The sequence below is a fragment of the Poecilia mexicana genome, unplaced genomic scaffold, assembly GCF_051168715.1.
Source record: "Poecilia mexicana isolate PSO_F unplaced genomic scaffold, ASM5116871v1 scaffold_10, whole genome shotgun sequence".
Classification (NCBI taxonomy): Eukaryota; Metazoa; Chordata; class Actinopteri; order Cyprinodontiformes; family Poeciliidae; genus Poecilia; species Poecilia mexicana.
In genome coordinates, this window is record NW_028263379.1 from 10153323 (window position 1) to 10181066 (window position 27744).

At 35.6% G+C, this 27744-nt stretch overlaps 3 protein-coding genes across 4 annotated transcripts; 1 reads left to right on the forward strand and 2 right to left on the reverse strand.

Moving 5' to 3' along the window:
* Nucleotides 1-445: 445 nt before the first annotated feature.
* yif1a (Yip1 interacting factor homolog A (S. cerevisiae)) lies at nt 446-10225 on the reverse strand. 2 transcript variants are annotated; one of them, XM_014968354.2, is made up of 9 exons: nt 10123-10225; nt 9721-9769; nt 7440-7684; nt 6063-6167; nt 5032-5110; nt 4892-4949; nt 4654-4809; nt 2762-2855; nt 446-1020 (listed from the first exon to the last, which is right to left on the reverse strand). In XM_014968354.2, the coding sequence occupies exons 2-9, from the start codon at nt 9749-9751 to the stop codon at nt 862-864; spliced, it is 927 nt and encodes a 308-aa protein (XP_014823840.1). In that variant the 5' UTR covers nt 9752-9769; nt 10123-10225; the 3' UTR covers nt 446-861. The 2 variants fall into 2 exon arrangements, with proteins under 2 accessions (XP_014823840.1, XP_014823841.1); XM_014968355.2 differs by lacking the exon at nt 10123-10225 and adding an exon at nt 9891-10101.
* A 5009-nt stretch (nt 10226-15234) lies between these two features.
* fosl1a (FOS like 1, AP-1 transcription factor subunit a) lies at nt 15235-20980 on the forward strand. Its single transcript, XM_014968353.2, has 4 exons — nt 15235-15689; nt 16355-16612; nt 18877-18984; nt 19086-20980. The coding sequence occupies exons 1-4, from the start codon at nt 15573-15575 to the stop codon at nt 19614-19616; spliced, it is 1014 nt and encodes a 337-aa protein (XP_014823839.1). The 5' UTR covers nt 15235-15572; the 3' UTR covers nt 19617-20980.
* A 1178-nt stretch (nt 20981-22158) lies between these two features.
* Nucleotides 22159-27516, reverse strand: ccdc85b (coiled-coil domain containing 85B). The gene is made up of 2 exons (XM_014968356.2): nt 27318-27516; nt 22159-27198 (listed from the first exon to the last, which is right to left on the reverse strand). Exon 2 carries the CDS (start codon nt 26730-26732, stop codon nt 26130-26132), a length of 603 nt encoding a protein of 200 aa, XP_014823842.1. The 5' UTR covers nt 26733-27198; nt 27318-27516; the 3' UTR covers nt 22159-26129.
* Nucleotides 27517-27744: the final 228 nt, after the last annotated feature.

The following is a 27744-nucleotide window of genomic DNA, read 5'->3' on the forward strand; positions in this document are numbered from 1 at the left end:
ATCTTCATACAACAGAAAAATTATAGGAGATAATCAAACTGTTGCTGTTGCTTGGATTTGCTGTTCCTGCAGCAAATCCAAGAAATACAGAGGCTGAATGAAGTACAATCGTCCAGCTAAAAACGTTAGAGTTTGTGAGGAAAAAAGTAGAAATAAAATAATTTTTTCCTTTATTTCGAATGGGATAATGTTGATAAAACATGTAACTCAAAAACTGGACTCTGGAGCCTTATTTCCAAAGGTGTTTTGTTGCTAATCTGAAACAATTTATTCATTTCCCTTTAGTTTGGGTGCTTTTGGTTTTCAGATGAGTGGAGAATGGATTCCAGGATGTCCATTGACTTTCCCTTAATTTGGATTGTCACTTCCCGTAAGCACTATAAAATCAAATTAGATTTTATTACATCTTTACAGGAGAAATATTAACGCAGAGAAAAAAACTAGATACACAAAGCTATATATTTGTTTATTTTTTCATCACACAAAATCCAAACTTTATCATGCTTTGTCAAATGTAGATAAATAAAAAGAAAATAGGAGCTGGGCGTACCGTTTGGTTTAAACACTGAGAAACATGTCCACAGACATGATATGAAAGTTAATCTGCACAGAATCAGATCTGATGTTAAAACCTTGGAGCCCTTTTAGTTGGGTGTTTAAAAAAAACAATAATTTACCAGCGTTACTTTACAATCAAGCAGCAGACAGAGGCGCTTCATTTCACACATTCTGCTCGTTTCGATGAAGCGGAAAAGCTTCGTAAATACGCTGCAGCTCAACACCAAACAAATGTTCTCCGTTTGTCAACAAAAACAGTAAAAGGGCGAGAGCACAAACAGTCTTAACCTTCTAACCTGACGGTCACCTGACTAAGTGAGACGTTAACCAGTAGATAATGATTGGTTGGAAGACGGCAGTTGCCACGGTAATGTAGAGGCGGAGCTGATGCTTGGAGTTCGATCCCATTCCCATCGAATCCGAGGAGATGGAGGGCAGGATCTTCATTTTCAGAGATCGAACCTACGGGGTTTGTAATTAATTAATAACATTTTAATCAAAAACTTTTAGCACTTTCAATTCAAAAACACTTTTTGCTGCTTCATTGTTGAATAAATAAATAGACATATAAACTAAACAACAAATACATTTATTGTATTTGATCTGTTATTTAACCATCAGATTGGTGCAAAGTTCAATCATACCCAGAGATGAGTGGATATACTTGAACTTTTTTGGGGGGAAAAAAATTACTTTTAGGAGTATTTTTACTTCAATGTACTTTTTAATTTCACTTCAGTAGTCTTATTATGAAGTATTGCTGCTCTTATTTGAGTAAAATTACTCAGTAATAACCCAGAGTTGTATTTGGACATAAGATTCCTTAAAACCTTTGCCCAGATTCTTACAAATTAAGGAATTTATTTCACAGAAAGCAGAGATTAGATTCTCAAAGAAACACCAGAAACTTAAGCTCTTTGATATTTTACATTAAACAGCTTGGCTTGATCTCAACAAGTGTTCGATTTCACATTATGCCCTCTAAGCAGGTTTAAGCAATATACAAATGCAGTACCAGAAGCTGCCAGAAGAGGACACAGATTTCCTATTCATGTGAAATAGATAACAAAAAAAAACTGCTGAGTGAACGTAGAGAACTGCTGACAATTTTTAGGGAAGAAATGCACCGAATTTGTCCAGAGGTCAGTGGATTTTTCCATTAAGCACATTAAAATACCATGTGTGTGTTTTTGTAAACAAAACAAAACAAAACAAAAAAAAACCTGAACCTAAAGAAAATTATTTACCCTAAAGGACAAACTCTGGAGCTTTGCTCTTCATGTGGTCGTTGTTACAAAAGTCTGTATATTCTTGTATTTCTTCAAAAAATCCACAGTGCAGATGCCTTTAAAATTATGCAATCAGTTGAAAATGACAGAGCATGACTGGGATTGAAAGCATTGTCTTAAAGGAACAGTGACTGTATTTGTTCACTCCATTTTAGATTCAAATCATGAAGAATTAAAGTGTCCCAAGAACGGAGCCTTGCGGGACTCCATGTGACACCATTTATAAATGCCAAGTCACAAAATGTAACCCGAGTCTGCAAAAAAAATCAAAACCCTTTCAGAATCACTTTTCCAACCAAAAATATTTATTACTTTTTCCTTTTCTCAGTATCAATGTTTTAGTTGCTTTCTGACAACAACACAAGAAAGTGAAGGAAAGCAGCTTTACAGTGCGTTCAGTCATATTAAAATGCAATAAATGTGACCAAAGTAAATAAGAGTTTAGCAAAATCATGTTGAGAAATTGGCCAACACCAATTATTAAAGAGTAACTAAACCACAGATCAATTTTTTATTTCAGATAAACTGTCCATGTTGGTTGTTTAAGGGTTCTATCTTTACAATCTGTGCAAATTGCGACATTTTTGTGTAAATTTGGCATGAAAACCGTCTTGATTTTGCCCTCTTGAGGTTGAGGGATGGCTCCTGCCGCTGAATTTTCCAATTGGTTACATTTCAACTTGTCCGCCCCCCTGTGTCTCTTGGCTCCGCCCCCTGTGTCTTTTGGCTCCGCCCACTTTGGTGACATTTTTCAGTTATTGTCTGGTTGGTGGGTTAAACAACTTCTGTTTTATTATTATGTAATAACACTACAACTTGATTTAATTTTCTAAACACTTAAAATAATAGAATAAAGTTTGTATTTAGTGTTTAAGTCCATATTTAGTGTGGTAGGTGAAAATATTAATACTTACAATGAAGAACATCAGGGCACAAGAGGACCAGGCGAGTGCAACATAATAACCGTCGCTGCCAAACATTAAGCCACACAGCACCGTGAAGATCATTCTGGGTGGAAATACAAACACGCACAGTAATCAACGCATTTCAATAGAAATAATAACAGAACCAGGGATGAAACTAACAATTATTGTAGTTATCAATTTTTCTGATGATTAATCAATTAATCTGATTTTTAAAAATGGTATGTTTTGCAAACTTTTCATTTATAATTAAGTCTTTTTTTATACAATATTAGAAACAAATTAAAATGCAAATGAACAAATAATTCAACTTTTTTTTTAAAATAAGAAAATAAATATTTTATTCAATAGTGTATCCTTTAGCTCAGGCCTTTATGTTTGACTTGACACCTTTTTTTAGTTAACTAATATTGGATACCACACAGTGCCAACTTTGCATTATTTTGTCAATAATGATACTTTAATGCAAAATTGCCACTTTTAATGAACTTTCAGAGCAACTTTGCATTAAAAGTGTCATTATTTACCGAATGACACTTCATGACAACTGTTATAAATATTCATAAAGACTCCTTCATGTTCCTAACAGATGTTATGTCATGTCAGTCTTATGCACAACCCGTCAAATAAAGTGTTACCGCTAAAACTTTGCCACTTGAAGGATAAATATAATTTAGACATGAATTTTACAGGTACCTGCAATTAAGAGATCATTATAGAACAGAATCAGGTGGGATCCCTCTGTGGAAGTGAATGGTGTGATTCAAATTGTGATAAATTCATTCAGTGGAACAAAAATTAAAATCATTTCTACTCTATATCAAAAACTGATGATGAATAAACATTCGACTAAATACATAAAAGAAAAATGGGAATCAGAGCTTAACACGACAATTTCAGATGAAGATTGGTTAGATATGTGGAAAACACACCAGACTTCCACCAATTCGCGGACATGGAGGGAATTCACTTGGAAAAATCTAATACGATTTTTCATTACGCCTAAAGTCAAGCATAGATATAGCGGCACAAATTTGATCAGTGTGGATCAGTGAAAGTTGATCATGCACACATATTTTGGAACTGTTCTAAAATTGTCCAATTTTGGAAAAATGTGCATGAAACTGTGAAGATGATTCTGGGATATGATATTCCTATGAACAGCATGGTACTGTATCTTTGCAATTTTAACAATATCAATTTAAGGGTGAAAGACAGGTACCTGATAAAGATAATGTTAATAGCTTGCAAGAAAGCTATTACAAGGAACTGGGGAAAGACAGACCCCCCTTGTCAAGAACAATGGACTGGAATAATAGAAGAAATCTACAGTATGGAAAAACTGACACATCGATTGAGACTCCAGCAAACACAAATGGAAGAAAAGTGGATGAAATGGACAACATTCAAGACAAAAGACAGCGAGAACAAATAAAGGAAAAACTAGATATACCAGATAGGACAAAACTTAAATAGAGGAATGGCTCCCAAGCAAAAGTTTTGTGTTGTGAGATGTTTAAAGTGGAATGTTCAGATATGTAAACTAATGTGAAAAATTTCAATAAACAGTTAAATGGAAAAAAAAAAACTTTGCCACTTGAGGAATTCTGGGTAGAAAATATTTACAAAAAAATGTTTGACTTTCTTCATCTTAAATCCAAAATATATGTTTTCTTGTACAGTTTTGGCTCTGAGTGGGTTGTTCTTTCATCAAATCGCAGTTAACCATCGATTAATCGATTACTGAATTAGTTGACAATTATTTCAATAATTGATTAATTGTGATAATCATTTCAGATCTGACTATAAAAGAAGTTATAATCGCATTTTGATGGATACCTGATTTAATAAATTAAAATATGAGCATTAAAATATATATTTACCCAACATATTTGTAACCACTGTAGGCGATGAGGTCAAAGGTTGAAAGGTCGCTGTGTACGGTCAGCAGATACAAACTCAGCAACATGACCAGAACCTCGATGATGATCCAAACCAGGGCGGTGCTGGCACAGAGTCCCAGAACCTCTGGACTGAACCTGCACACAGTCAACAGACAAGATTAAGCTCATCTGACACAAAACCAGCATAAAAACAGTGAATAGAGAGAGAAATGTTCACCGTTTTTGAATACCAAGAGCCATTCCAGCCAGTAAGATGTAAGTAATGAAAGCCATGGCTGTGAGAAAGAGGAACAAATATTAAATAAACAAACATCGCAGAATTTCCTGGTCCTGATTGCGTGTTTACAGACAACTTACTGGGTATGTAAAGATCAGGTGCATTTACATCTTGCCTTGGCGTGAGCGGAGTGTCGCGATGGTACCGGACCTCCCAGTCCTGCAGGAAAAACCACCACAGAAGAAGAAAACTTAATCTAACAAGATGATGTAAAGAACAACAGATGATTTTACTTGAGAAGAAAACAAATTTGAAAGCAATTTGAAGATGTCTGCTGAATTAAAAAAGGAAAGCGTTTAGAAGCAGATTATTTTTGTAATTATTCATTTTTCTGTAACATTTTATTTATTAATTTAAACATTAATTAAACTGTAGTAGCTTATTTGTGAAGACTAATTTATGCAGTTTGATACATCACTCTGCTCTTAAGCATTCTCCATAAACTAAATACTAAACCAGAATTTCTACAATTTATGAATAATAAACAGACTCATTTAATTTTAGCCCAATGTACAATCTAACCCCGTTATTCGTTTATTTGGGTCCAACTAAACGAAAACAAGAAAAGTTTGTTCTGATTTAACTTCAGACCGTGAGGGAAAAAAGTCATTTTATTCAGTGCATCTAAATATCTGGTTACAACTGTAAAAGTTGCTACTGAAGTAAAAATTTACTTTTTATAAGATTTATAAGATAAATGCAGTTAGGAAGATGAGAAATATCAGCAGAAGTTCATGAAGTTTTTAATACAGATCGGATTAAACTTCTGTTGTAACGTTTTTTATCTTTATCTTTTTCAGAAGAGTTTGCATCATTTGTACTTTATAAACTGTTAAGTCTCATAATAAGGGTAAATGAACTCTGCTAAAAAGTAAAAAAAAAAGTTAAAAAAGTGTTTAAAAGCACTCATGAGTGCTTCTAAACACTCAGATAATCGCATCCCATAAACGTTCATAAACAGCAGTGAGTGACTGATAAGGAGGCAGATTGTCTCATCCAGTTTCAGTGTAACAAACATTGAAAAATAAAACAACCCTGGATAACGACGTACTGAGCGCTTTGTTTCATCGCAGGGCGTGACGTGGAGGGCGGTCAGGTGTAATCAGATTACCTGATGTGTGTAGGGGAACATGAGGATCATGAGTTTCTTCAGGACGTATCTGGTGTCCACTGCGAAGAAATACTTCAGCTTGTTCACAGACATGAACCTGTTAATCTGAAATACAGAGCGTAAACATTAACAAATGCAAACCGGATGAATGGACAGAAATGAGTCATTTATTTAAAAAGCAGGAAGTAAACTCCTTTGCTTTTAAACTTCTAACCAAGCGGAACGGCGCAGGTTTAAAGTCATCATGACGATTCAACTGTTGTCTTCAGCCTTAGGAAAATATTAAGAAACATTTTTTTAAAAATCAGCTTTCCTTTGAATAACTCTGAGAAACTGAGAGATAAAACTACTTTTGGTTGTATTGAAATATATAATATACATCCAATAAATATTACAATATTACTGAAGAGTAAATTTATTTCAGGAACTTAATTATGATGATTCACAGTTCTATGGAGACTGGAGAAACAAGTGGCCATTACTTTAGTTATTGATTTATCTATCAATTATTCCAACAATTATTAATCACATAAAAAATGGTTCATTTTTTAAATAGAAAAATAAACATTTCATTGCCCAAAATACAATAAAATAGCTTGATAATTTGTAGCAAAGGAAGAATCTTTAGCTAAATATAATACTTAAAGTCATTTCTGCTTGACTCAACATCACAACAGTGGAGGAATGATCCAGTGATTATTTATTGGATAGCAAAAGATACTTAATAGTAGATATTTTTTACTGAATAAGAACCAGGTGAAGTTAAGTCTAATCTACTTGAAGAGTTTAGGTAGAAAATAATTACAGACTATTTTTTCTTTTATCTTAAAATATGTATATATTTTTGTACAATTTTGGGCAAATAGCTGCTCTGCATATTCTGTTCTTTCAGGAAATTACCTTTCTTTGACTCCAGTTAACAAGTAATCTATTACTAAATTAGTTGAGGATTATTTCACAATTTGATTAACTGTTTCAGTTCCAATGGAAACTGAGCGTGAAAAAACTTTTTATTACCTGTAAATTTAGGGACACTTCATAATCTCCAAGACACTTAATTTAAAAACTAATAATCCAGTCACCTCTAAAGAAATGGATCTAATCTGTAGTTTAATGAATACATCATTCTGACAGTTTTGCAGAAAATTATCATCTTCCTAATTTATGAAAGTCGTTTAAATTCTCAAAAATGACGTGGATTCATTATATATTTTTGTAAAGAAAAATAGGGAAACATGCTCTTAGTAGAAACTAAAACTTTATTTGCCTCATATTCCCAATGTAAACAATAACAGATTAATGAAGCATATAGAAGTTTTAAAAAGTAAAATCTCTGAAGCTATAAACAGCTCAATCAGCCATGCTGACATCTCTCACCTCCTTGTTCACCATGTCTTTCCCCTGATTGGCTAAAGACGAGCCGTACATCATGGCGGCGCTGGCCATCGGGTCGGCGAACAAGTTGTTGACTCCCGTTCCTCCCTGCATGTCGTTCGAGGGTCCCGCCATGTTGTAGGCGGGAGTGTAGAAGCCCTGGCTGTTCATTCCAGGCGCCGCTGAGCTGGTGTCGTCAAACAACACCGAGTCTCCTGCAGAGGGCGCTGCACGCGCTCTCGGCTTCGCTGTGGATAAACGGATAGTTCAGTTTCCCTTCTTCTACGACGCCGATCGATCAGCCCACTGCACTGCTGAGGTCCAATAAAAGCTTTGGAATAACTTCTCCAGCATATGCTTATTTATTTTACAGAATTTATAGTTTTTATTATCTGTACACTGCAAAAAAAATTTTTTTGGTGTAGCTTTTAGTGAAATTATCTTATTACACTTGAAATAAGACAAAACTGACTTGCAAGTAACTTTTCACCAAAATAAAGGAGCTTGTTTGAAGTACATAATTTCTTAATATTAACACAAAAAAAATACTTGTTCCATTAGCAGATTATTTCACTTATAAAATGGGAAAATGTCTTGTTAAGTGAGATAATCTGGCAATGGAACTGGTAGTTTTTCATCAATACTAAGGAATAATTGACCAAAAATAAGCTCATGTTTCTTGATGAAAAGTTACTTGAAAGTTAATTTTGTTTTACTTCAAGTGTACTAATATATTTGTAGTAGAAGACAGAGAAAAAAAATACTTAAGACTGAGTTTTTGAAGTGTATCAGTTATTGTGATGAATTTGTTGTCATGATAGGAATTTTTGGTAACATTTTATTTGAAGGGGTGTGCATAAGACTGTTGCTATGAAGCGTCATTTGGTAAATAATGACACTTTTAATGCAAAGTTGCACCAAAAGTTGCATTAAACGTCCATTAAATGTGTCAACTTCGCATTATTCAGTAAATAATGACACTTTTAATGCAAATTTCCATTAAACTTGCATTAAAAGTCCATTACAAATGTCAACTTTGCATTAAAAGTGTCTTTATTTACCAAATAATACTTCATGACGACAGTCGTAAACATTGATGAAGACTCCTTCATATTCATATAATAATTGTTATGCCAGCCTTTTGCACACCCCTTCAAATAAATTACTTAACTTTGATTTATCACTGTTAAAATAACTCACAATTAATGATGTTTATAACCTCCCAAAATGTTACTTTTTGTCAGGATTCATAGATTTTCTATTTTCTCCACTGTTTGTTCAATAAAAACATCAATAAAGACCAATAAATTTGAAAACACTCTGTGCAGCTGAGTGATACAAATCACACTTTTTTTATGTGACTGGTGTCTTGAAGAAGCACATTACCAATAAAAGGGAATGTTTTACAAGAGCAGTATTTGTGTTTGTGGCAGTATAATTGCTGTGACACAAAGTCACAGTCATGAAAAAGAAGAAATAAACACTTTTTATTGTCACTTTTATCATTATTCCATAGCAAAAGATAAAACTTTAAGTCTGTATCGCCCAACATTATCTATAACCCATAATTATACAATTACAAAAAATATAGTAAAATGACAATATCATTTTTGTTAGTCATTTATGATCTGACTGTGTTGCATGTCATTGATAGGAAATAGATATTTTTGTGACAAACTCAGAGATTTACGGATATGGTAAAAGAGGGGATGAAGTTAGCTGGTGTGAGAGTAGAAGATGATTCATGGTGACAGAAGAAGTCTTACAAGACACTTTAAGATGTGAAATTTTGCTAAGTTTATAAAAAGAAACAAAATCTGTTTAGATTGGTTATCAAATACTGGCTATAGTTGTTTAATTTTAATAGAAGGAAGTTGTGGAAGTTTTCAAATAGCTTTATTTCGCTCATATACCCAATAAACTATATTGGTTATTTATTTATTTCCGTGTGGTTTTTAACAGAAATCCAATCATCGGTTTAAATCAACAGCTGTTAAAATCACTTGCTTAGATTCTCACACATGATCTGTCTCATACCATTTCCATAAGTGAAGGAAACTTCACCCTAATGACGTGCAAACTGCAAACGTATATCTATCTATACATTTACCTTTACAATACACAGCATCACTTGCGGTAAAAATGACGTAAAACTGACCTTCAGCGATACGTCATTACTCAAATGAACACACATTAAAAAAGGAAGTAGATACTATGACTGGATTTTTCTGTAAAATCTTGCAAAGAAGTAAAACAGCAGTCGGTGATTCAGATTTCCACTTACTTGCTCTGTAGCCTTGATGAGGCAGATCCATGACTCCAGGAGATGTTAGCTTCAAATTAAAAACAGTAACACGTTAGCTAGTAGCTAGGTTACCTTTCTCACTAACTCCAGGTGAATTTTAGATTATCTAACTGTTAAGAGTTTTATTCCAACTTTTAAATAGATACAACCTTATTTTTTATGTACATATTGTCAATTTTCTGTGTTGCTCCGAACTTGTTCTTGCTGAAAGTTGATGCTAACAGACAAGCTAATATTAACGTCACATTCCTTCGCTTTTTTATTTCGCGTCCGAAAAGACGGGTGAGTGAGCCTCCTCGGCAGCGTTTATAAAAACGTAGTTTATGTTTAAATTAATTGTTTAGTATTAAAAAACACAGCACGGCAGGGAGGAGTACTTACCTGCAAAGCTAACGGTAGAGGCTACAAGCTACGTGGCTAACGGAGCTAATCCCTCCCATTCACTGCCATTGGTTGACATCTGTCTGCCTGCGTGGCAGAAACTATCCAACTCCTCACTGAATAATACAAACAGTACACAGACTAATGTAACTCTGTGTTCAGTGTTACTGGACATAAAGTAGCATCCTGAGGAAATTTCGCACATTTTGTAATGCAAGATTTGGAGAGTCAAGTCTATTTGTATCTGGCACATTTAAAGAACAAGACATGCCGCTTTCATGACATTACAGGGACAAAATAAAGATAAATAAATAATGAAATGTGCCAGTTCAGACTAAAATTATTCAATATTCCAGTTGTTATTAATCAAATAGGATTTCAGTCTTGATTTAAAGGGACACAGTAATCCAGCAGTTTTACAGTTTTATGGAAGTCACATTTATTTGTAGTTAGTAGGTAGGTAGTTCATAAAAACATAATAGTCACCGATTATAAAACAAGCAATAAATATTACATTTTGTCAAATGCCATCATTAAAAATAATCAAGTGAATATACATCAAATATATAATCAGTGTTAACCTTATTACTAAACAAAGGCAGCTCTTAAAAAAGAGATTTTTAGCTTTGTGTTTCAGCTATTTTGTTGTTTTCTGGAAGTTTGTTCCAGATAAAAAAAGCATAAAAACTGAATGTTGCTTCTCCATGACACTGATGGAGTAATCAATGTGACTATAGATAAACACAAATGAGTTTATGAAAGTTTAGAAATGTTCTTCAGGTGATAGAAGGCTGATTTTGTAACCATCTTTATGTGACGCTGAAAGTTCAGGTCTGAGTCCATCACTACACCCAGATGTCATTCCTGTTTTGTAGTTTCTGACTGTAATAATTGAAGCTGTGTGCTGACTCTTGGTCGTTCCTCTTTAGGTCCAAAAATAATAACTTCAGTTTTGTTTCTGTTCAGCTGGAACAAGTTGTGGCACGTCCATATATTGATTTGTTCTACATATCGCAATGCTTGAATGGGTTCATAGTCTCCTGGTGACATTGTAATGTGGAACTGTGTGTCATCTTCATAGTTATATCAAGTAATCTTATTATTTGTTATAACCTGAATTAGAGGGAGCATGTAGATATTAAATAGAAGGGGTCCCAGGTTTGAACCTTGGGGTACTCCATATGTGACTTCTGCCTACAGATACTACTCATCGGAACAGTACCCCAAGGTTTAATCCTGGGACCCCTTCTATTTAATGTACCAATTGACTCCAGTCAAACGTTTAAACAGAGTTTTTCCAATCAGTTTGTTGGAGATTGGCCTGTAATTTTCCAACAGTGATTTGTCCAGACTGTTCTCTTCCAGCAACTGTTTGAGAACTGCAGCTTTTAAAGCCTGGGGGAAAACAGCTAATGGGAGAAAGAATCAGACTATTTCACTAACAGCAATGCAATAAAAGGTAAAGAGAGGAGCTTCAAAGTGAGAGGAACAAAGATGAAATGGGGAAATTGAGAATGGATCACCCACTTTTCATTTGCATGTAATTAGAACATTGTCCAGTACGTAGGACAGGACTTTTCCGTCAAACTAATTGATAGACAGGCAAATTAAAAACAGCTTAAGTGATTTATTTGAACAAGTTGTTTTTCCCATATTTTTGTTATTCTAAAAATCCAGCCTCAAATTGTAATTTACTAAATTTTTGATACCTCATACATAGTCAAAATTGTATTATTTTAGCGATTTTTTTTTGGCATCCAGTACAAAGCTTTTAAAGACAAATAGGAGTTTTTACACGGACATTCACAAATCTCAAAGTTCTACTTTTTTCTCCATTTTAAAACCAGTTTTACTCCCCAAATTTCAGCTACACAGCAAAAGAGATAAAATTTTACGAAGTATTTCTGGTCTATTTTCTATTGCAAATATCTTAGCACAGGTGAAATATGGCAAAATTAACTTAGAAGTAACTTTTCAGCAAGATACAGCTGCTTGTTTTTAGCCAATAAAAAAAAAAAAAAAACCTGTAAGTTCAAATTGCAGATTAGGTCACTTAATCAAACATTTTCCCAGTTAAAAGTGAAAAAATCTGCCAGTGAAACTTAAACTTTTTCACCAAAATTAAGGAGTTATTGACTTAAAACAAGCTCCTCTTTCTTACGGAAATGTTGCTTGTAAGTTAAGTTTAAATAAGTTATTATTATTATTGCTTAAACTGTACTAAGATATTTGGTAACATTTTGTGTTTTTGCAGTGAATACTTGAGATGAAGTTGAAAAAGTTAAAATGAATCGTTTTTTTAAATTCAGTCACTTTCTTCTCTGCACCAGCTGCTATGTTTAACACACCACCACAGCATGATACTGTCATCACTTTGCTTCAACTTTAAACCCCTGAAAATATGTAGGACTTCTTATAATTGTGGTCAAATTGCTCAATCTTTATATCATCTCAAATAAATATCTTATCCAGATGTTTTTCCTCTTGTCCATCCAGGCAGCTGGAAATTTTTGTCAAGCTTCAACTTTGACGGAGCGGCTAATTCTGGAAAGATGCGGAGGTTTTTTCTTAAGAGTAAGATAGTTTCATTTTTGTTACTTTAGGTTTAGGTTTCAACTTACAGCTTCTCGGAAGTCTTAATTTGCTACTTGGGGCAGTTTATTGTAAATTATATTCAATTTATTCTTGTCATTGTCATGAATATTTCCATAAACTAAAAGTGTGTCATATTTTAGATAGTCTAATATGACATTGTGAACAATGAAATTTAAGGCACAGTCAGTATATTCATGTTCGGACTTCACCTTATGATTACAGATAATCTTTTTTTCTTTGTAATGCGTAAGCATAAAGGTGGCATGGCGTGACTTTAGACACCTATCCTGCTTAATAAATTAATCTGTGGCATGGCAGCGTCTTTGTGTGAGTGGGATGAAGGCGTGGGTGGGTGTGGGATGAGTTATGTGACAACATGCAGAGATTTCTAGATGAGTAAACTGCAAAGGAATCCAAGCTTCCTTCATCCACCTCGGATCATGTTAAATTTTTGGAGGGAACTCAAAACAGAAACAAAGAATAAGGAAGTTAGTCAGAGTTTCACCCCCTAAAAAACCTAAACATTTATTTAAGGAACTCAGAGCTGGGTTTAACAATAAGGGTAGAGGATAAAACCAGAGGGAAACTGAAGGTGTAATAGGGAGAAGACATGTTGTGGCATGTCACCACTTCACATGTCTCATCAGTGAATTCCTCACAGTTGACTCACCTTACGCTCACCTTTACCCTATTTCATTTTTTATGACACTTTTCAGCATATTACAAACAAATCACCTTGCATGTTCTGATTTAACAATGTTTAAACCTGAAACTTTTAACCCAGAGACAAAAAGCTACAGGTCTCACTTGTTGTTTCCAATGTAATGTAAAAAAAATGTGACTCCAGCATAAAATATTAACAACCGGTGTTCGGACTTCGCAGGACTGGAGTTAATAGTAACACGAGACATGAGTGCAGCAGTCAGCCACAGGACAGATCAGCCAATGCCGGGAACTCTGTCCCAGAGGGACTGCAAGGTCAGCAGCTGTTGTGACAGACTAAGCTTACCAAATCTGCAGTTTGCAAAATTGTAATCTTTACTAGCTGCTATAACATGCTTGCATGCATTAAAAAAAAGGAAATGTGGTAAAACCAGTGGTGAAGTAACTGAGCTGCTTTGCGCCATTTGGGTGACTCATTTCCACAAGAATGTGTGCTTATTGATGTGGTTTATAGTGAAAGTGGCTGCCAAAAAAACTCAAGTTTTACAGGCACGTGCTCAGCTCTCTGCCTGACTGTTCAGTCTCAGTCACAGATCAACGTAAATTCAGTCAAAATGGGATTATTTATAGCATTATGGGAACCTTTTATCACATACATGTTTATAAAAGTGGAAGTTGTTCATATGATGAGTATTTACATGTTTTAAATTGCACTGCGTCTTACATGAATCCACATAAATTCATACTAACTTTAAATGCTTTATAATAATTTACAAGTTAATATTTAATAATGATAACAATTGATTTAATCTATTTTATTCCTAATTTCCTAATTCTACTAATTCTACTATGGACCAAGAATCTTTATCTTTGTTAAAGACAAAGATTAATAAACTTAATATTTATTTATTTAAATAAATAAATATTAAAAATTTATATTGAAATAAAAAAATATATAGATTACAAATAAAAACCAAGAAAAGCAAGATAGCCATTTAAATTAAATGAGATATGCACTTGCAATAAAAATAGTAAAATAAACAAATTTAGTAAAAAATTATAATAAAAAACCCCAGATCATTCTTGTGTAATCTCCCACACAAAACTAACAAATAAGAATAATTTATGAGCTTAATTGTTTATTTTTTGTTTATATGTATTTCTAGGATATATTTATACTAATACATTACAGTTACATGTTTATACTTGAGTCTAAACATGATCATTACCTTAATAATGTTCTATAGTTTTCAGCATAACAACATGAATATTCATGTATTTTTAAAAATATATATTTTTCAGTGTTATGTATACATAAGCTAATAAGATGGAGTGGATTTCTGAACAGAAAGAAAATGATGAAAATGTGCCCTAAGGTTGTAAAAAAATATAGGAGCTCACGTCAAAGGTTTTAGGAGGAAATTAGAAATTACTCATGTTGTGTAAGAATGTAAATGTCTCAAGAAATACTCAAAACGATCATTTTATATACAGATGTATTTTAAATTACAGCATTCTAGCTACATATAAAGTTGTAAAATAAACATATCGTCTCACTTTCACTTGCTAACAGTTGGTTTCGCCTTTGGAAACTGCCTGTTTCCTGTATGAGCCAGTTACAGCAAGAGGCAGCCTCTTATCTGAAGCTGGAAAATATAATAACATTTCCACTTGTACGTTTGATAACACGAGAAACAAAACAACTCGTTTTGACCATGAGGTGACACTGCCTGAGGAATCCCTGTTTGTAGTTGCGGGGAGGAAACTCACCATATATGGGCAGTGACGTCAGCCCCACGTGGCTTGAGTTCGTGAGAGATTCCAGACAACACTATTTCCCGTAAGTACGGAGGGGCGTGGCAAACCAATTCTCCGGCTTTAAGGGTTTACAACCTGACAATTACTCCCAGACTTCCGATTCTACATGGATGACTAGGAAGCGGGAGGTGCGGCTTGAACAACTTTCGGACGTTTTGGCTCGATTTAAACAAAAGTCAAACACTTTTTCCCTTCCTTGCTCCCCTTCGGATTGAATTCGTTTGGACTCTACCGACTTACGGCAATACAGTGGGCTTGCCCCCAGAGTTTGAATTAACCCACTAGACTCATCCCGAAAGCTACGATCAAAAGGTTATATATACACACAAAACCAAGGGTAGGTTCGGTTGCCGTTTCACAGAAAACCGGAGAGGATGTATCGAAACTTTGGGAGTGAAGGGAGAGGCAACCCGGCGTACGGAGGCAACTTGTCCGGGTCAAACTCCGCATCACTGGGAAGCACCAGCACGTCCACCACCCAGCAGGAGCAGGTAGGTGTGCGCTCACCAAACTGGGCTACAGGTCAGAGGTGGAACAGGTTTACACACACAGGAGGAATTAGTGGTTTAAGTACTTTTAATGTAAAATTTCTTTAATGTATTACATAAAAAACAATATATAACAGCGAGATATTTTGTAATTTTAGTGTGTGACTGTCAGAGTTGGATAGTAACTAGTTATATTTACTCAGTTACATTTACTTGAGTAAAATTTCTAGACTCTCTGACACACCTGCATTTTATGTTAAAGTTTCATAAGTTTTTTATTGAAAGAAACTGATTTGAAAAATAATTCTTTCACCTGATTTTATTTTTGTTACGTATATAAATTATTGACATTTTCATCCTTAAAATACCAAAATGTCCACTTAGCTTTTTTGTCTGTATGATTGTCATTGTTAAGTATTAAATGATTAGTTAATTAATACTTCAGTAAACCTTTTACCAAATACTTTTTTACTCTTACTTGAGCGGCTTTCTTGGACGGCTCCTTTTAACTTTTACTTACGTAAAAATATGCTGAAGTAGTTATACTTCCCACCTCTGATGACTATTATCAATTTTTATGTATAATGACAAAGTGACAAAGTCTGCTTTGTCACTTTGTTTTTAGTTTTCTTCTACATAACAATGTTTATTCATTATTATTATTCCAGAAATTTACAATGGCAGGCAGCAGCCACTTTGTCCCAAGCCTGAATGCCATCACGACAAACCAGGACCTCCAGTGGCTGGTCCAGCCCTCACTCATGCATCCTCCAGGACCTTCGCGCTCACCGGTACCGCCTTACCCATCCATTGTTGGGGCCCGGCCGATGGGTCCGCCACCTTCCCAGTCCCATCTCATCAGACCCGGGGTCATAAGGGCAGCTGCTAATACCCCACCGTCCACAAGGCGCAGGAATGATGAGCAGGTAGGTTTGAGACGGTCAGAAACTGACATTTAGACAATAAATTGGCTTTCAACCCGCCAATTAAAAAAAAACAAAAAAAAACTTTTGTTTTTTGACCGTGTCGAAATTGATTTATTACACAAAACTGCAATGGAAACTAGCTGATGCTACTGGCACAAACCACAAAGAAGAAGAAGAAAACAGGAAGTGGTAGGAGGATCGTAGCTCGTAATGTCTTTAATTAGTTTACTTATTCATGTCTGATTTTTAATAACGTTTCTTAGTTTATGGAAACACTGCAATTGCAAAACTGTGTTTTTCGACAAAGTTTTGTACATATTTGTAATGGAAAAGCAGCTATATATTGAATTAGAAGTAAAAATAAGATATCTGGGAGTTAAGGAGGTCAGAGGTGTGACCAGTGACTCAGTCATTTCTGTGTAACCATCATGTAACATCCTGTAGCATTGTGTCACACAGAGTCGCTGTTTTCTGAATTTCAGTTATTTAGAAATAGATTTTTCTGAGAAACTATTGAGAACATCTCTAAGTCCTTGAATAGTTTTTATTCCCTAATGTAAACATCCTCTGTTTACTTTATGGTTATTGTTTACACGTGAAACAAAAAGCTTCCAGATGTCAGAGGGAATCTAAAACGTGGATCCCTCTTGTTGCAACTTTAACCCTTGTAGCTTCATTCATTTAGCAATTTCTCATTTTCAGGGGGCACTTGCTGATTGGCACACATCAACGTCACAAAGCTGCGATTTTATGGTACAGGAAGTACACAGTCATGTGACTCACATGGGCAAGTCATTTTCTGTGACTCACCCTTGACTCACCCCAGGGGTCTGAGCGTGAGTCATGGACCCAAAAGGGCAGGAAATATAGGGCGCAACTGTAATTATTCAGTAGGGTGTCGGATAAAGCCAGACTTGTCATGTTACAAGCACAAAAACAAGAAGACGATACTGAGTTATTCAGCCGCCATGATTGTTATGACTCAGAGTCCTCACATGGTGGTGGTAATTCTCCACTTATATGATCCAGAAGCAAGAAAATGCAACTCATCATTCAGCTCTTCTGTCTTTGCTCTTTGTCACATTTTAAAGATTAAGATCTTATTACTATAGAAAATGTTGGAAACAACACTAATTATTTGCCTTGAAATAAGTAGGGTTTTTGCCTTTTCCACATCTATCCAGCAACTTTAATGCACCAAAATCTGATTTTGATTAATTAGAAAAATTTGGCTAAATACAGCAAGCATTTCTCACAGAAAAATCCTGATTTTATTGATTAGAGTTGACTAGATTGAGCTAATTTTTGTTCTAATTGTTAATTAATTGTTAATTATTTAGTAGGTGAAATAATTTTTGACTTGACGATTTTGGCACTGAAAGCCATTGCTCCTCCTGCTTTTTTTGCCAGTTTTATAAAGTTGAGTTTAATTTCTCTTTACCGACTCACACCTGATTCCTTTGTAATCAAAAATATTGTCACCTAAATGGAACCTGTAAGAAAACAGATGGAAGGATAAAATATCTTGGGGGAAAACCCCCCCACAAAAATCACAACTAGATAAAAAAAGAAAGTCAAAAATGGCATTTTAGTAAAGTTCCACAGCAAAAAAAGGCAAAGCTCATCTCACCTTGAGTTTTAGGAAAAATTCTGTCCAGAAATCAGTTTGTGACTTTAAACGTAACAAATCTGCTTCTGAATGGCCAAGGAAGGTTGGTGGAATCAACTAGCTCTCTCACTCTTTGGTTACCTAGCAACTCACTCACTCTTTGGTTACCTAGCAACAACCTGCTGAGTAACTTGCAGCAGTTGAAGGTTTTGTCACTGTCCCTCATAACTGCTTAAAAATATAAAGAACGGAGCAGAGTGGAAATAGAAAATAAGTACAACAACTTTAGAGTAATTTATGTATAATACAAGAAATGGCAGTATTTCAGATATTTCTAACAAAAAACTAATCAATAATTATTGATATCAACTTATATGAAACCCTTATATTATTCAGCCAGATTGTCCTATGATTGTTCAGTTATTGTTAAAAAACACTTGGAGGGTAACCCATAAAACCAGGTTGGCATCTTTTAAAAGTTTAAATGATGTCAACCAGGTTTAGATCTGAAACATGTAAGTGACACAAAAAAGCAAACATAGAAGAAACCTGTAAGGGCGTAAATACTTTTTAACAGCTCTGTAACCTACTTTTTAACAGCTCTGTGACCTATTTTCTGATATGTAATAGTTTGCATTTCTCTTTTTAATCACAGTTGTCACTTGAAGAACTGGAAAGACGCAGGATCAGAAGGGAAAGGAATAAAATGGCAGCAGCAAAATGTCGCAATCGCCGCCGTGAGCTGACTGACTCATTGCAAAATGTGAGTAAAGATTTTTCAAGTGTCATAACACTTAATTCCTAAAAAGTGCAAATACCTGAGTCAGGCATGATTGAACTTGATTGTCCTCCCTTCCGGAGCAGGAAACCGATCAACTGGAAGACGAGAAGTCACGTCTGCAGAAAGAAATAGCTGAACTGCAGAAGGAGAAGGAGAAGCTCGAGTTGGTCCTGGAAGCCCACCGTCCCATCTGCAAAATAGACGACTCTGATTCCGATTCTGATCCCACGCCTTCGCTTTCCTCTTTTGGAGCCATCAAACTGGAACCAGAAGAATCCATCATTCCGGGACCCTCCACAAAAAAGCCAGAGAAGCCCAAACCGAAGATAATAATCCCGGCCAAACCGGTGGTGTCCACCGCCTCGGTCGTCGCTTCTGAGTCCGAGTCGCTCCACACACCGGTCCTCACATCGACGCCGTCCCTCCTGTCTTTCTCCGCCGGCATGGTTTTCACATATCCGTCCTCCACGTCAGAAGCAGCAGCGCCCGCCGCGTCCCATCAGGCCTTGCACCCTTCGGCCCAGCAGCCCTGCGGAGTTGCCCATCGGCGCAGCAGCAGCAGTGGTGACCAGTCGGATCACTCCCTGCATTCACCAACCATTCTCACCCTGTGATCGCCTGGCAAAACACTACAGCTGGTTCCGGTTCCAGCCCAAACGCGGGATCTCTGCGAAACGCTGATAGAAACGAGGACGATGACTTTTTTAGGCATTTCAAGACGATCAGCTGCTTCGTTAGTTAATCTCTGATCTCAGCTGATAAGGCCTTGGGCACACGTAGCCGGGTTTTTATTAAAACGAATATCTCCCCTACACCGATTCTAAAACACAAATATTGCACACGGAACTGGATCTCTCAATCAGTTCCAGAAAAATTTCAATCACATGAACCCAAACAAATATACAACAGTACGACAGAGTGTCAGGGCCACTCCAAGACTAAGTCTGTTACTACAACTTTACTCTCTTTAATAAGATTTTATCCTTCTAATTTTATTACTTTATTCTCGTAATTTAAACTTTTTTTTCTTAGCCTGCCTCCAACACTCGTACAAATGCTCTCTTAAGCTTGCTTTAAACATGGCAAACCCGTAGGGGGCAGTGTAGCGCAAAACTAAAGTCCATGTCAGCTAATCAGGTTGCTTCAAAACAACCACGACTTCCTGTTAGGATTTAAACATGGCGCCAAGAGGTTAATTTGTGTGGATATAATTTTAACTACTTTGAAACAGTGTATATTTATTTTATATAAATATAAATAATAAAATACAGGCCGATGTTGATTGGGAATCATGTCAAACCAGGTTTTTGGACACACTGCTGCGTTATTTCCTCAAATCTCCACTCTGGTTGGCTGAAAGGCCAAAATGTCTAAAAATGTTTTGGTTTTCCCAGATATCTGGCTACATGTAAACTGGAACCTTGGATGGCATGAAAATCTGTGGCATTATCAGAATTTGAATGTTACACTCTTAGTTTTTTTTTTATTTTTTTTTTTACATAAAGTTGATATATTTTTACTTTTTTAAGCTATAAGATGAAATGAATGTTTTTTTTATTGGGGGAAAACTGCATGCACTATATAAAAAAGAAAATATACTCTAACAGAAAAAACTCAGGCTCTCTAAAAGAATAACATGAGAACTGAGTTAATGCAAGAATAATAACTATATTTTTATCTGTTTTTACTTTGTGGAAGTTAACAACCAATGGTGTGCTCATAACTACCAGCCTTACTGTGCGTGTGGATCCTTTTAGACTACAGATATTTATACAGTTTATTGACAACTAAGGCTGGACCGTAGGAGTTGATATAGAATAGATTATATAATCATCTATTTATTAGAGTTTTTAGAGTGTAATATATTTTTGGTAATGTTTAGATTTTTCTGTTTTGGTGGGCAGTGCCTTATTGTTATTTTTATATTCAGACTTGTACGAAGTCACAGAGAATAAAGAAGAAAAGTCTGCATGAAAAATTGTGTGAATTTGTTTAGTTTGATTATAATGCAGATATTAATGCTTTGTGGAGTGGTATGGATGCAAAGTTTCATCAAAATAGTTTGTGATATTTGCTGTGATATATATTTTTTTATTTACGCAAAATTCAACGCAGCTAAAGTCTTCTGTCAGAGGCCTCATCAGATTAGTTGCAGCACTGACAGCTATAGGAGATCCTTCCTATCCAAAGCATCACCATCTACAAACGACTCTTTAAAGATACGATGAGTTACGACATTTAACTTCCACTTGGGATGATGTGAAAAAAGTGTTTCCGTTGCAGTTTTGCAAAATAAAACGATTTCTATACAGCTAAAAAAAACATAATTCTAGAGCCAAATCTTTTTCATCAAAAAATGAGAGTTTTGTTGAAATTTTAAGTGAATTTATTTTCAAAATGTGGAACTATGCAGCTTGTTTTAGCACAAGAGTTACTTTGTGATACTTTCCAGCTCCAGTGTGTATAAAAAAATTAAAATTTAGTAAAATGAGCAGCAATGTGTCAGTTTAATTCTAAAAATCAAGAATGATCAAGTCAAATGCAACTACTTCCATGGAATTTAAACAATATTTATCAGTCTGGCAGCTGATTTTTTTAATTACATTTGCTCTTTTTTGCTGTATTTTAACTTCACATAGTTTGGGTCTGAATAAGTCAAACTGCACCGATTGTGGAAATACTTTCCAGAATAATGGCAGACGATTTAGCTAATGAGAACGATCAATTCTGGCATTGATTAGTTAAATGCATTTAGACTTTTGCTGATGGCCGTTTCCTGACCCCGAACTCTCATTTATCAAAAGCTGAAGCCAGAGTCTTGCTAATTCATCAACATCTCTGATTGGAGCTGCAAAATGAGATTAGGGAGGCAGAGTCAGAACGAAAGCTCCAGAGTAGAAGGAGAAAATAAATATAAAAATCAGTGTTTGTGCCACTGTAGAATGACGTATGTGGATCACTAAGAGGGCACAAGCATTAACAGCCCTCTTGAGCCAAACCGAGATCCAAAAATAAAACCGATGAACATTCATGAACTGATCCTGCGTGACAAACAGGGTGCATTAATCAAGTGAGGAGCAGAAATCAATCACCTACTCTGTGTCGTGAACATGTAAACATGAGTTCAAACTCAGAAGAAAAGGTCAGAACAGCAGAGGGAGTCAATGTTGACTGTATTTAAAGCTCTTCAGTGCACTACGAGCATAGCCCACCAATAAACAACTGACGACAAAATAAATCTTGTCTAATCCATGTGCATCTATCTACGGTTTAAACCCAAAAACAGTTAGTAATTCTATAATTAACACAGATAAACCGAGATAAAGAAGAGTCAAAGTTAGTCACCCCAAAGGGTGCAAGTTAAATGCAAAGAAAGAAAAGAAGAATTGGAATAAAAATCATTAAAGTTTGTAGACCTTCCAGTTTGATACAAAGAGATTCCAGCTGGGTTTTTAAAACAGGATAAAGTAACTATTAGTTCTGCTCTGAGAGAACTTTACCTTAACCTCTACCATGAACCAAAACTTAAACTATGCCAGAAATTGACGAATTTTCCCAACTGCACTACAACCTGAAGTAAAATCAGTAACAACCATCATGCACATATGGCACTCCAATCCTGCCCTGAGGAAGAGAGAGTGCATAAAATATTACACAACTGGGCATCTATGTAGGAAAGGCCAATATCAAATCACCAGTGGACTAAATATGGCTCAAAACTGGATTAAAATTCATCATTAGATCTGTGATTTAATGATCTAAGACGAGGCTCTCCAGTGCATTAGAAAAGAAGGCTTCTACCAGTGTAGGCTAGTCCAGTGCATGAGATAAATTTATATTCGTGACCCAGTTATTGGTCCCATTTTTTTTTTCAACAACAGATCACTGAAAAAGGAGAAATCTCAGAAGATTCAATAGAAAAAACACTGTAAAACTTAGATACTTTGTCATCAGGTCCTGAAATTGGTTGGGTGATAAAGTTTCTCAAATCCTATTGTGGCACAGAAACGTTGCAGCATTCAGAGCACCTTAAAGGGAAACCTCAGGATTTTTTAAAGTTCAGTTAAAAGGTTATAAACACTTAATATCTTGTCTGTAATAAATAAACCAACCTGCATTTTTACCAACAACACCAGTATCTCTAAAATGTCACAGCAGTTGATGCAAACGCTACTTTACAAACCTTTATAACATAATTTCCAATGCATCTGACATTTTTATATAGAATCCAATGATTCTTTACCAACCAGACGAAGGCTGGAGGCGGTGCGTCACCAATTATCTTCCTGTCTCTACACCTGATTCAACAACCAATTAATCACATGATAAATTAAAATGAGTAATTCTGATGATTAATATTTTTTGAAAGGCAGTTTGGTTTGCAGAGACATCATAGTCCATTTTATTTATGGTTTTGTGTGGGTTTTTATTTTAGTTTTATTTATTGTTGTATTGGTTGTTGAATATTTAAAATCTCTTCCAGTTCCAGTGTTAAGTGCTCTTTACAAAATAAAATTTACATGCATTATATACTCAATTTATTACTTGAAAATGGTCTCAAAACAACAATTTTATTGTTTATCGCAATAATTACTGGGAGAATTTATCGTCCTGCTAAATTTGTTAACATGGCAGACTTTCTTGTACTAAGAAAATAAAGTATTCTCAATTAGACAAACTAAGAGTGAAAAACAAGAAAAAAGTTCTCACTTAATTGGTTATATACTTCTGACTTTTTAAAAATTCAGATCGTTACTCTGATTTGAGATATTTTATGCTAACTATGTTACTATCATTGAGCCTCCCAATAAGAGATCTAGATGCTAGGATTAAATTGTTCCCCTTTTATTGTGTATTTTTTACTTCCTGTTAGCAACAGATGCTACCCTTGTTTTATCCATCTCAAGATAAAAACTTTCTTTAATCAATCTAATAGTATGTTAATGTACTTTTATGTACTTTAACAACTAAAATAAAATGCTTTTCTAGCCCTGACTAAATAATGTGAAAGTTCTAGAAATGTAATTAATATGAGTTACAACAACATTTAATTTCCCTTTGGGATCAATAAAGTGTTTTTGAATTTGAATTGAAATATTAGAGTCATATTAAATAAATTTGAATATATGAGTCTCGTTTTCAGATCAAAAGCACCTTTTTGAAAATATCGTTCAAGCAAGTATTTAGTTTCCAACTACATAGTTTTCATAAAACCCACATTTCTGTTATTAAAAATATTTTTAATTGGTTTGATGTAATATTATAATCTTAAAATGTCATGTTTTCATTAACAGTAAGCTGAAAATGATCATAATTAACAGAAATAAAGGCTTTCAAACACCCACCCATCTGTGTGTAATTAGTCTATATGTTTAGCGATAAAGTTCCTAAAATAAGTGGGCTTTTCAATAATATTCTAATTTATTGAATAGGTCTGTACATTTCTGAACATATTTGACACTGATAGGATAAGAAATAAAAAATAGTTAGATTTTCTGGCTGGAAAAAGAACTACGAGAATGTAATGAAGTGATTCCTTTCATGTACATGTAAAAAACTTATGCTATTTTCTGTTTTGATCATATTCTTTTACTTCTTTGTGTACAGTAGAATTTTATGTCAAAGATTAAAATATTTTATATCTCTATACTTTAACCTCAATTCATGATCTTAGCATAATTATTATTTTTTTTATTCTACATTTACATGTTCCATTCTCAATAAACGTTTCATACAAGAAGATCATTGCTGTTACACCACCTCCAAACAATGTTTCTTAAGGAAATAACCATTGTCTTCTTTGTAATAATGACCAACGCAAATTCAAAAAATGTTTTAAAAGCTTGTACGTAGAGTTTACATAAACAAATATGATCTTTTTTGAGATTTTAGTTGAGGAAGTCTGATTTGGTTAGAGTTTGTCGTTAGTGATTTGACAGATACAAATTTGAAAACTGTTCTATTCTGTTTTACAAATAAAATAAATGAATAAACTGTAAAATAAAGGATCTGTGTTTAACGTAGGATAATGTAGGATTTCACAAGTCTGAGAGGTGTTAAAAATGGCTGACTTAAGTTGCCAATAAAAGCTGTGAAATAGCCCTTTACCACAGTGTGAATGAGAAGTCAACTTCAGTATTTTAACAATTTCTAAAAATCATTAAAATGTGTTGGACTAAAATGTGCAAAATGTTAGAGAAATGCAAAAAATATTTAGAGATTTTAAGGATGGAAATATAGACTTTAGAATGAGTAGCTGAGTTTTCATTTCAAATGTGAGCAAAACTTTGTCAATATTCTGCTAATGTCGAAAGAAAATGACAATTTTGCAACTGCGGTGTTTCCATTAAAAAGGAAATTTAAATCACATGAATAGATTTGTTCACCAGATGAGTAATTAAAAAACATGCCACCATCCTCCAGCTACTTCCTGTTGTCTTCTTCTTTGGTGTTTGTTCCAGTGGGAACATCCAGTTGTTGATCATGTGACTCTTTTTTTATTTTCAGACTAAATATTTATTTTCTAAACCAAATATTTAGCTCAGACCTAAATACATAGAAAATATGACAACTATTTATATTGCTACAAGTTAAATATTTAGGTCCAAATCAAATATCTAGCTAATATGCAAATTGGCTTGTCAATAAGGAGAAGTGATGTGAAAAAAGTGTTTCCATTGCAGTTTTTCCAAAATTAAGCAAGTAGCTTCCTTTCCATTGACTATACAGTTTAGTATCTTGACATAAATTCCCTTAATGGAAACACACAATTTTGAAAAAAACACTTTTGTTTTTTTAATAAAAAGTTTTGGCTAGAATTATTGGGGGGGGGAGGGGGGATTTTGGCATCACACTACTCACATGATCTACAACCGGATGTTCCCACTGGCGGAAACCAAGAAGATGAAAGGAACGATTTTAATTGCTGTTTTTATTAAACTGAAACACCGCAATTACGAAATTGTGTTTTGTTTTGTTTTTCGGAAAGTTTTCGCACATTTGCAGCTAGTGAAGATATTAGCATCTAATAACCTTTTAACATCTTTTTTTTTTTTTTTTTTTAATCCTGAAGTATCCTTTAATGCCTCCAATTTAGTCCGTGGAGTCCAAAGCCCCTCCGGCGGCCGTCAGTCGTCAGGTGAGCACACCAGGTGGAGCTGGTCTGGACTTCCCACGCTGCCCGTGCTGGAGCTTCCGTCTCCCAAGTCCCGGGCCACCATGCAGGGTAGGTTGAGCTCAGTGGAGCCGCCGGGGCTGGAGTCGCTCCTGCTCACACACTCCTCCTCCAGCACCAGGCACAGCTCCTTCAGGTCCAGGTTCTCCTTCACCAGACCGTCCTGCATGCGCTCCAGGTCAGCGAGCTTCTTCAGGTAGCCGCCCAGGTCCTCCCGCATCACCTTGGCGGCGTGGTGGCCAAACAGCTGCCACTCCCTGGCCAGCTTCTTCACCTTGAGCCTGTCGTCGTCCAGGAAGCAGCAGAGGTCCCGCAGCTCGGTGTTCTCCTCCTGCAGACGCTGGTTGATGACTTTTAGTTCCCTGATTTCCAGGAGGTGGCCCTGCAGCTGCTTGTTGACCTCCTTGATGAGCCTGCCGCGCTGGATCAGAGCGGAGATCTTTTCTGACTCCTCCTTACGCAACCGGCTCACCAGCTCCTCTTTGGAGCAGGCCAGCAAATCCTCATCAGAGACCTTTGACAGCTCTCTGGTTATGATCTCACCTTCACTGCCCATTGTGAGCGAGAAAACCTATGGAGTCCCTGAGAAATTATTCAACCCCCCACAAATGTTGCTGTATTTGATGCTCAGCTGAGAGTTTTCACATCATCCGCTTCTTGTGTCATGTGATTTCTTTATTTAGACTGCTTTCTTCAAGGCCTTAATGAGGTCGGGTGTGAGGATGCACCGCAAGCTCCGATTAATGTCAGTCCATCATCATCATCATCATCATCATCTCCTCAGCAGCAGACTGTGTTTTCCAAAGGCCTCTCGGTGCTCAACAGTCCGTTTTCTCGAGAAAACATCCGCCCTGTGGAGGTGCTTATCTCCGATTGGGTCCGCCGAGATTTTACCCCGCTACCCACGGATGCAAAACCTCGCAGATGTTGTGGGTTTTCAGGTCGGCGGCATCGCGTCGTCAGGCTCTGCTGTGCTTCGGTTGAATGGAGGCAGATTTCCGTTGACGGAGCGGCGGTGTCTTCTACCGGGGGCGGCACATTTTATATATAAAAAAAAACAACAACAAACAAACAAACAAACAAAAAAAGGTAAAACAGAGAAAAAAGAAAGGAGATAAAACGGTCTGACTCGACCCGTTACCTGCTCGTTACAGGCGCTTCATCCTCCGTAGCTGAGCTGCTATCACAACAATGTCTGCCTCCACCAGTTTAACGAGCCTGCTGAGCTGCGCGTGAAGCTGCAGCGCTACCGGAAATACACATAGGAGGCCTTCAAAGTAAAAGCGCGATCGAATGATTCAGATAGAACAACAGGACTAGCTGAAGAGATGATGCAAAATAACAACTTAAAAGATGTAAATATGGTCAATGTTGCGGAGCTCCACCTGCATTTAGACCTATTCATTTTTAAAGCTTTGTTTAAGAGGTTTAAGGTCACATAAAATTACTTTATTCTTATAAATGTTACTTTTAAGAAGCTCAGAGTTCTACACAAAAGTGAGAATTAATCTTAGCTTTCATTTCACAAAACTGACATTTTCTCTCAAAATGTTTACATGTTTGAAAAA

Bases quoted from the DNA above. Each gene is read 5' to 3' on its own strand.
- fosl1a (XM_014968353.2), top strand. From the start codon at position 15,573: ATGTATCGAAACTTTGGGAGTGAAGGGAGAGGCAACCCGGCGTACGGA. The intron at 15,690-16,354 runs GTAGGTGTGCGC...TTATTATTCCAG, and splicing joins CCACCACCCAGCAGGAGCAG to AAATTTACAATGGCAGGCAG. The intron at 16,613-18,876 runs GTAGGTTTGAGA...TTTTAATCACAG, and splicing joins GGCGCAGGAATGATGAGCAG to TTGTCACTTGAAGAACTGGA.
- ccdc85b (XM_014968356.2), bottom strand. From the start codon at position 26,732: ATGGGCAGTGAAGGTGAGATCATAACCAGAGAGCTGTCAAAGGTCTCT.
- yif1a (XM_014968355.2), bottom strand. The intron at 7,685-9,720 runs GTAAGTGGAAAT...GTTTATCCACAG, and splicing joins TCATCAAGGCTACAGAGCAA to CGAAGCCGAGAGCGCGTGCA. The intron at 6,168-7,439 runs GTGAGAGATGTC...TCTGTATTTCAG, and splicing joins AAGACATGGTGAACAAGGAG to ATTAACAGGTTCATGTCTGT.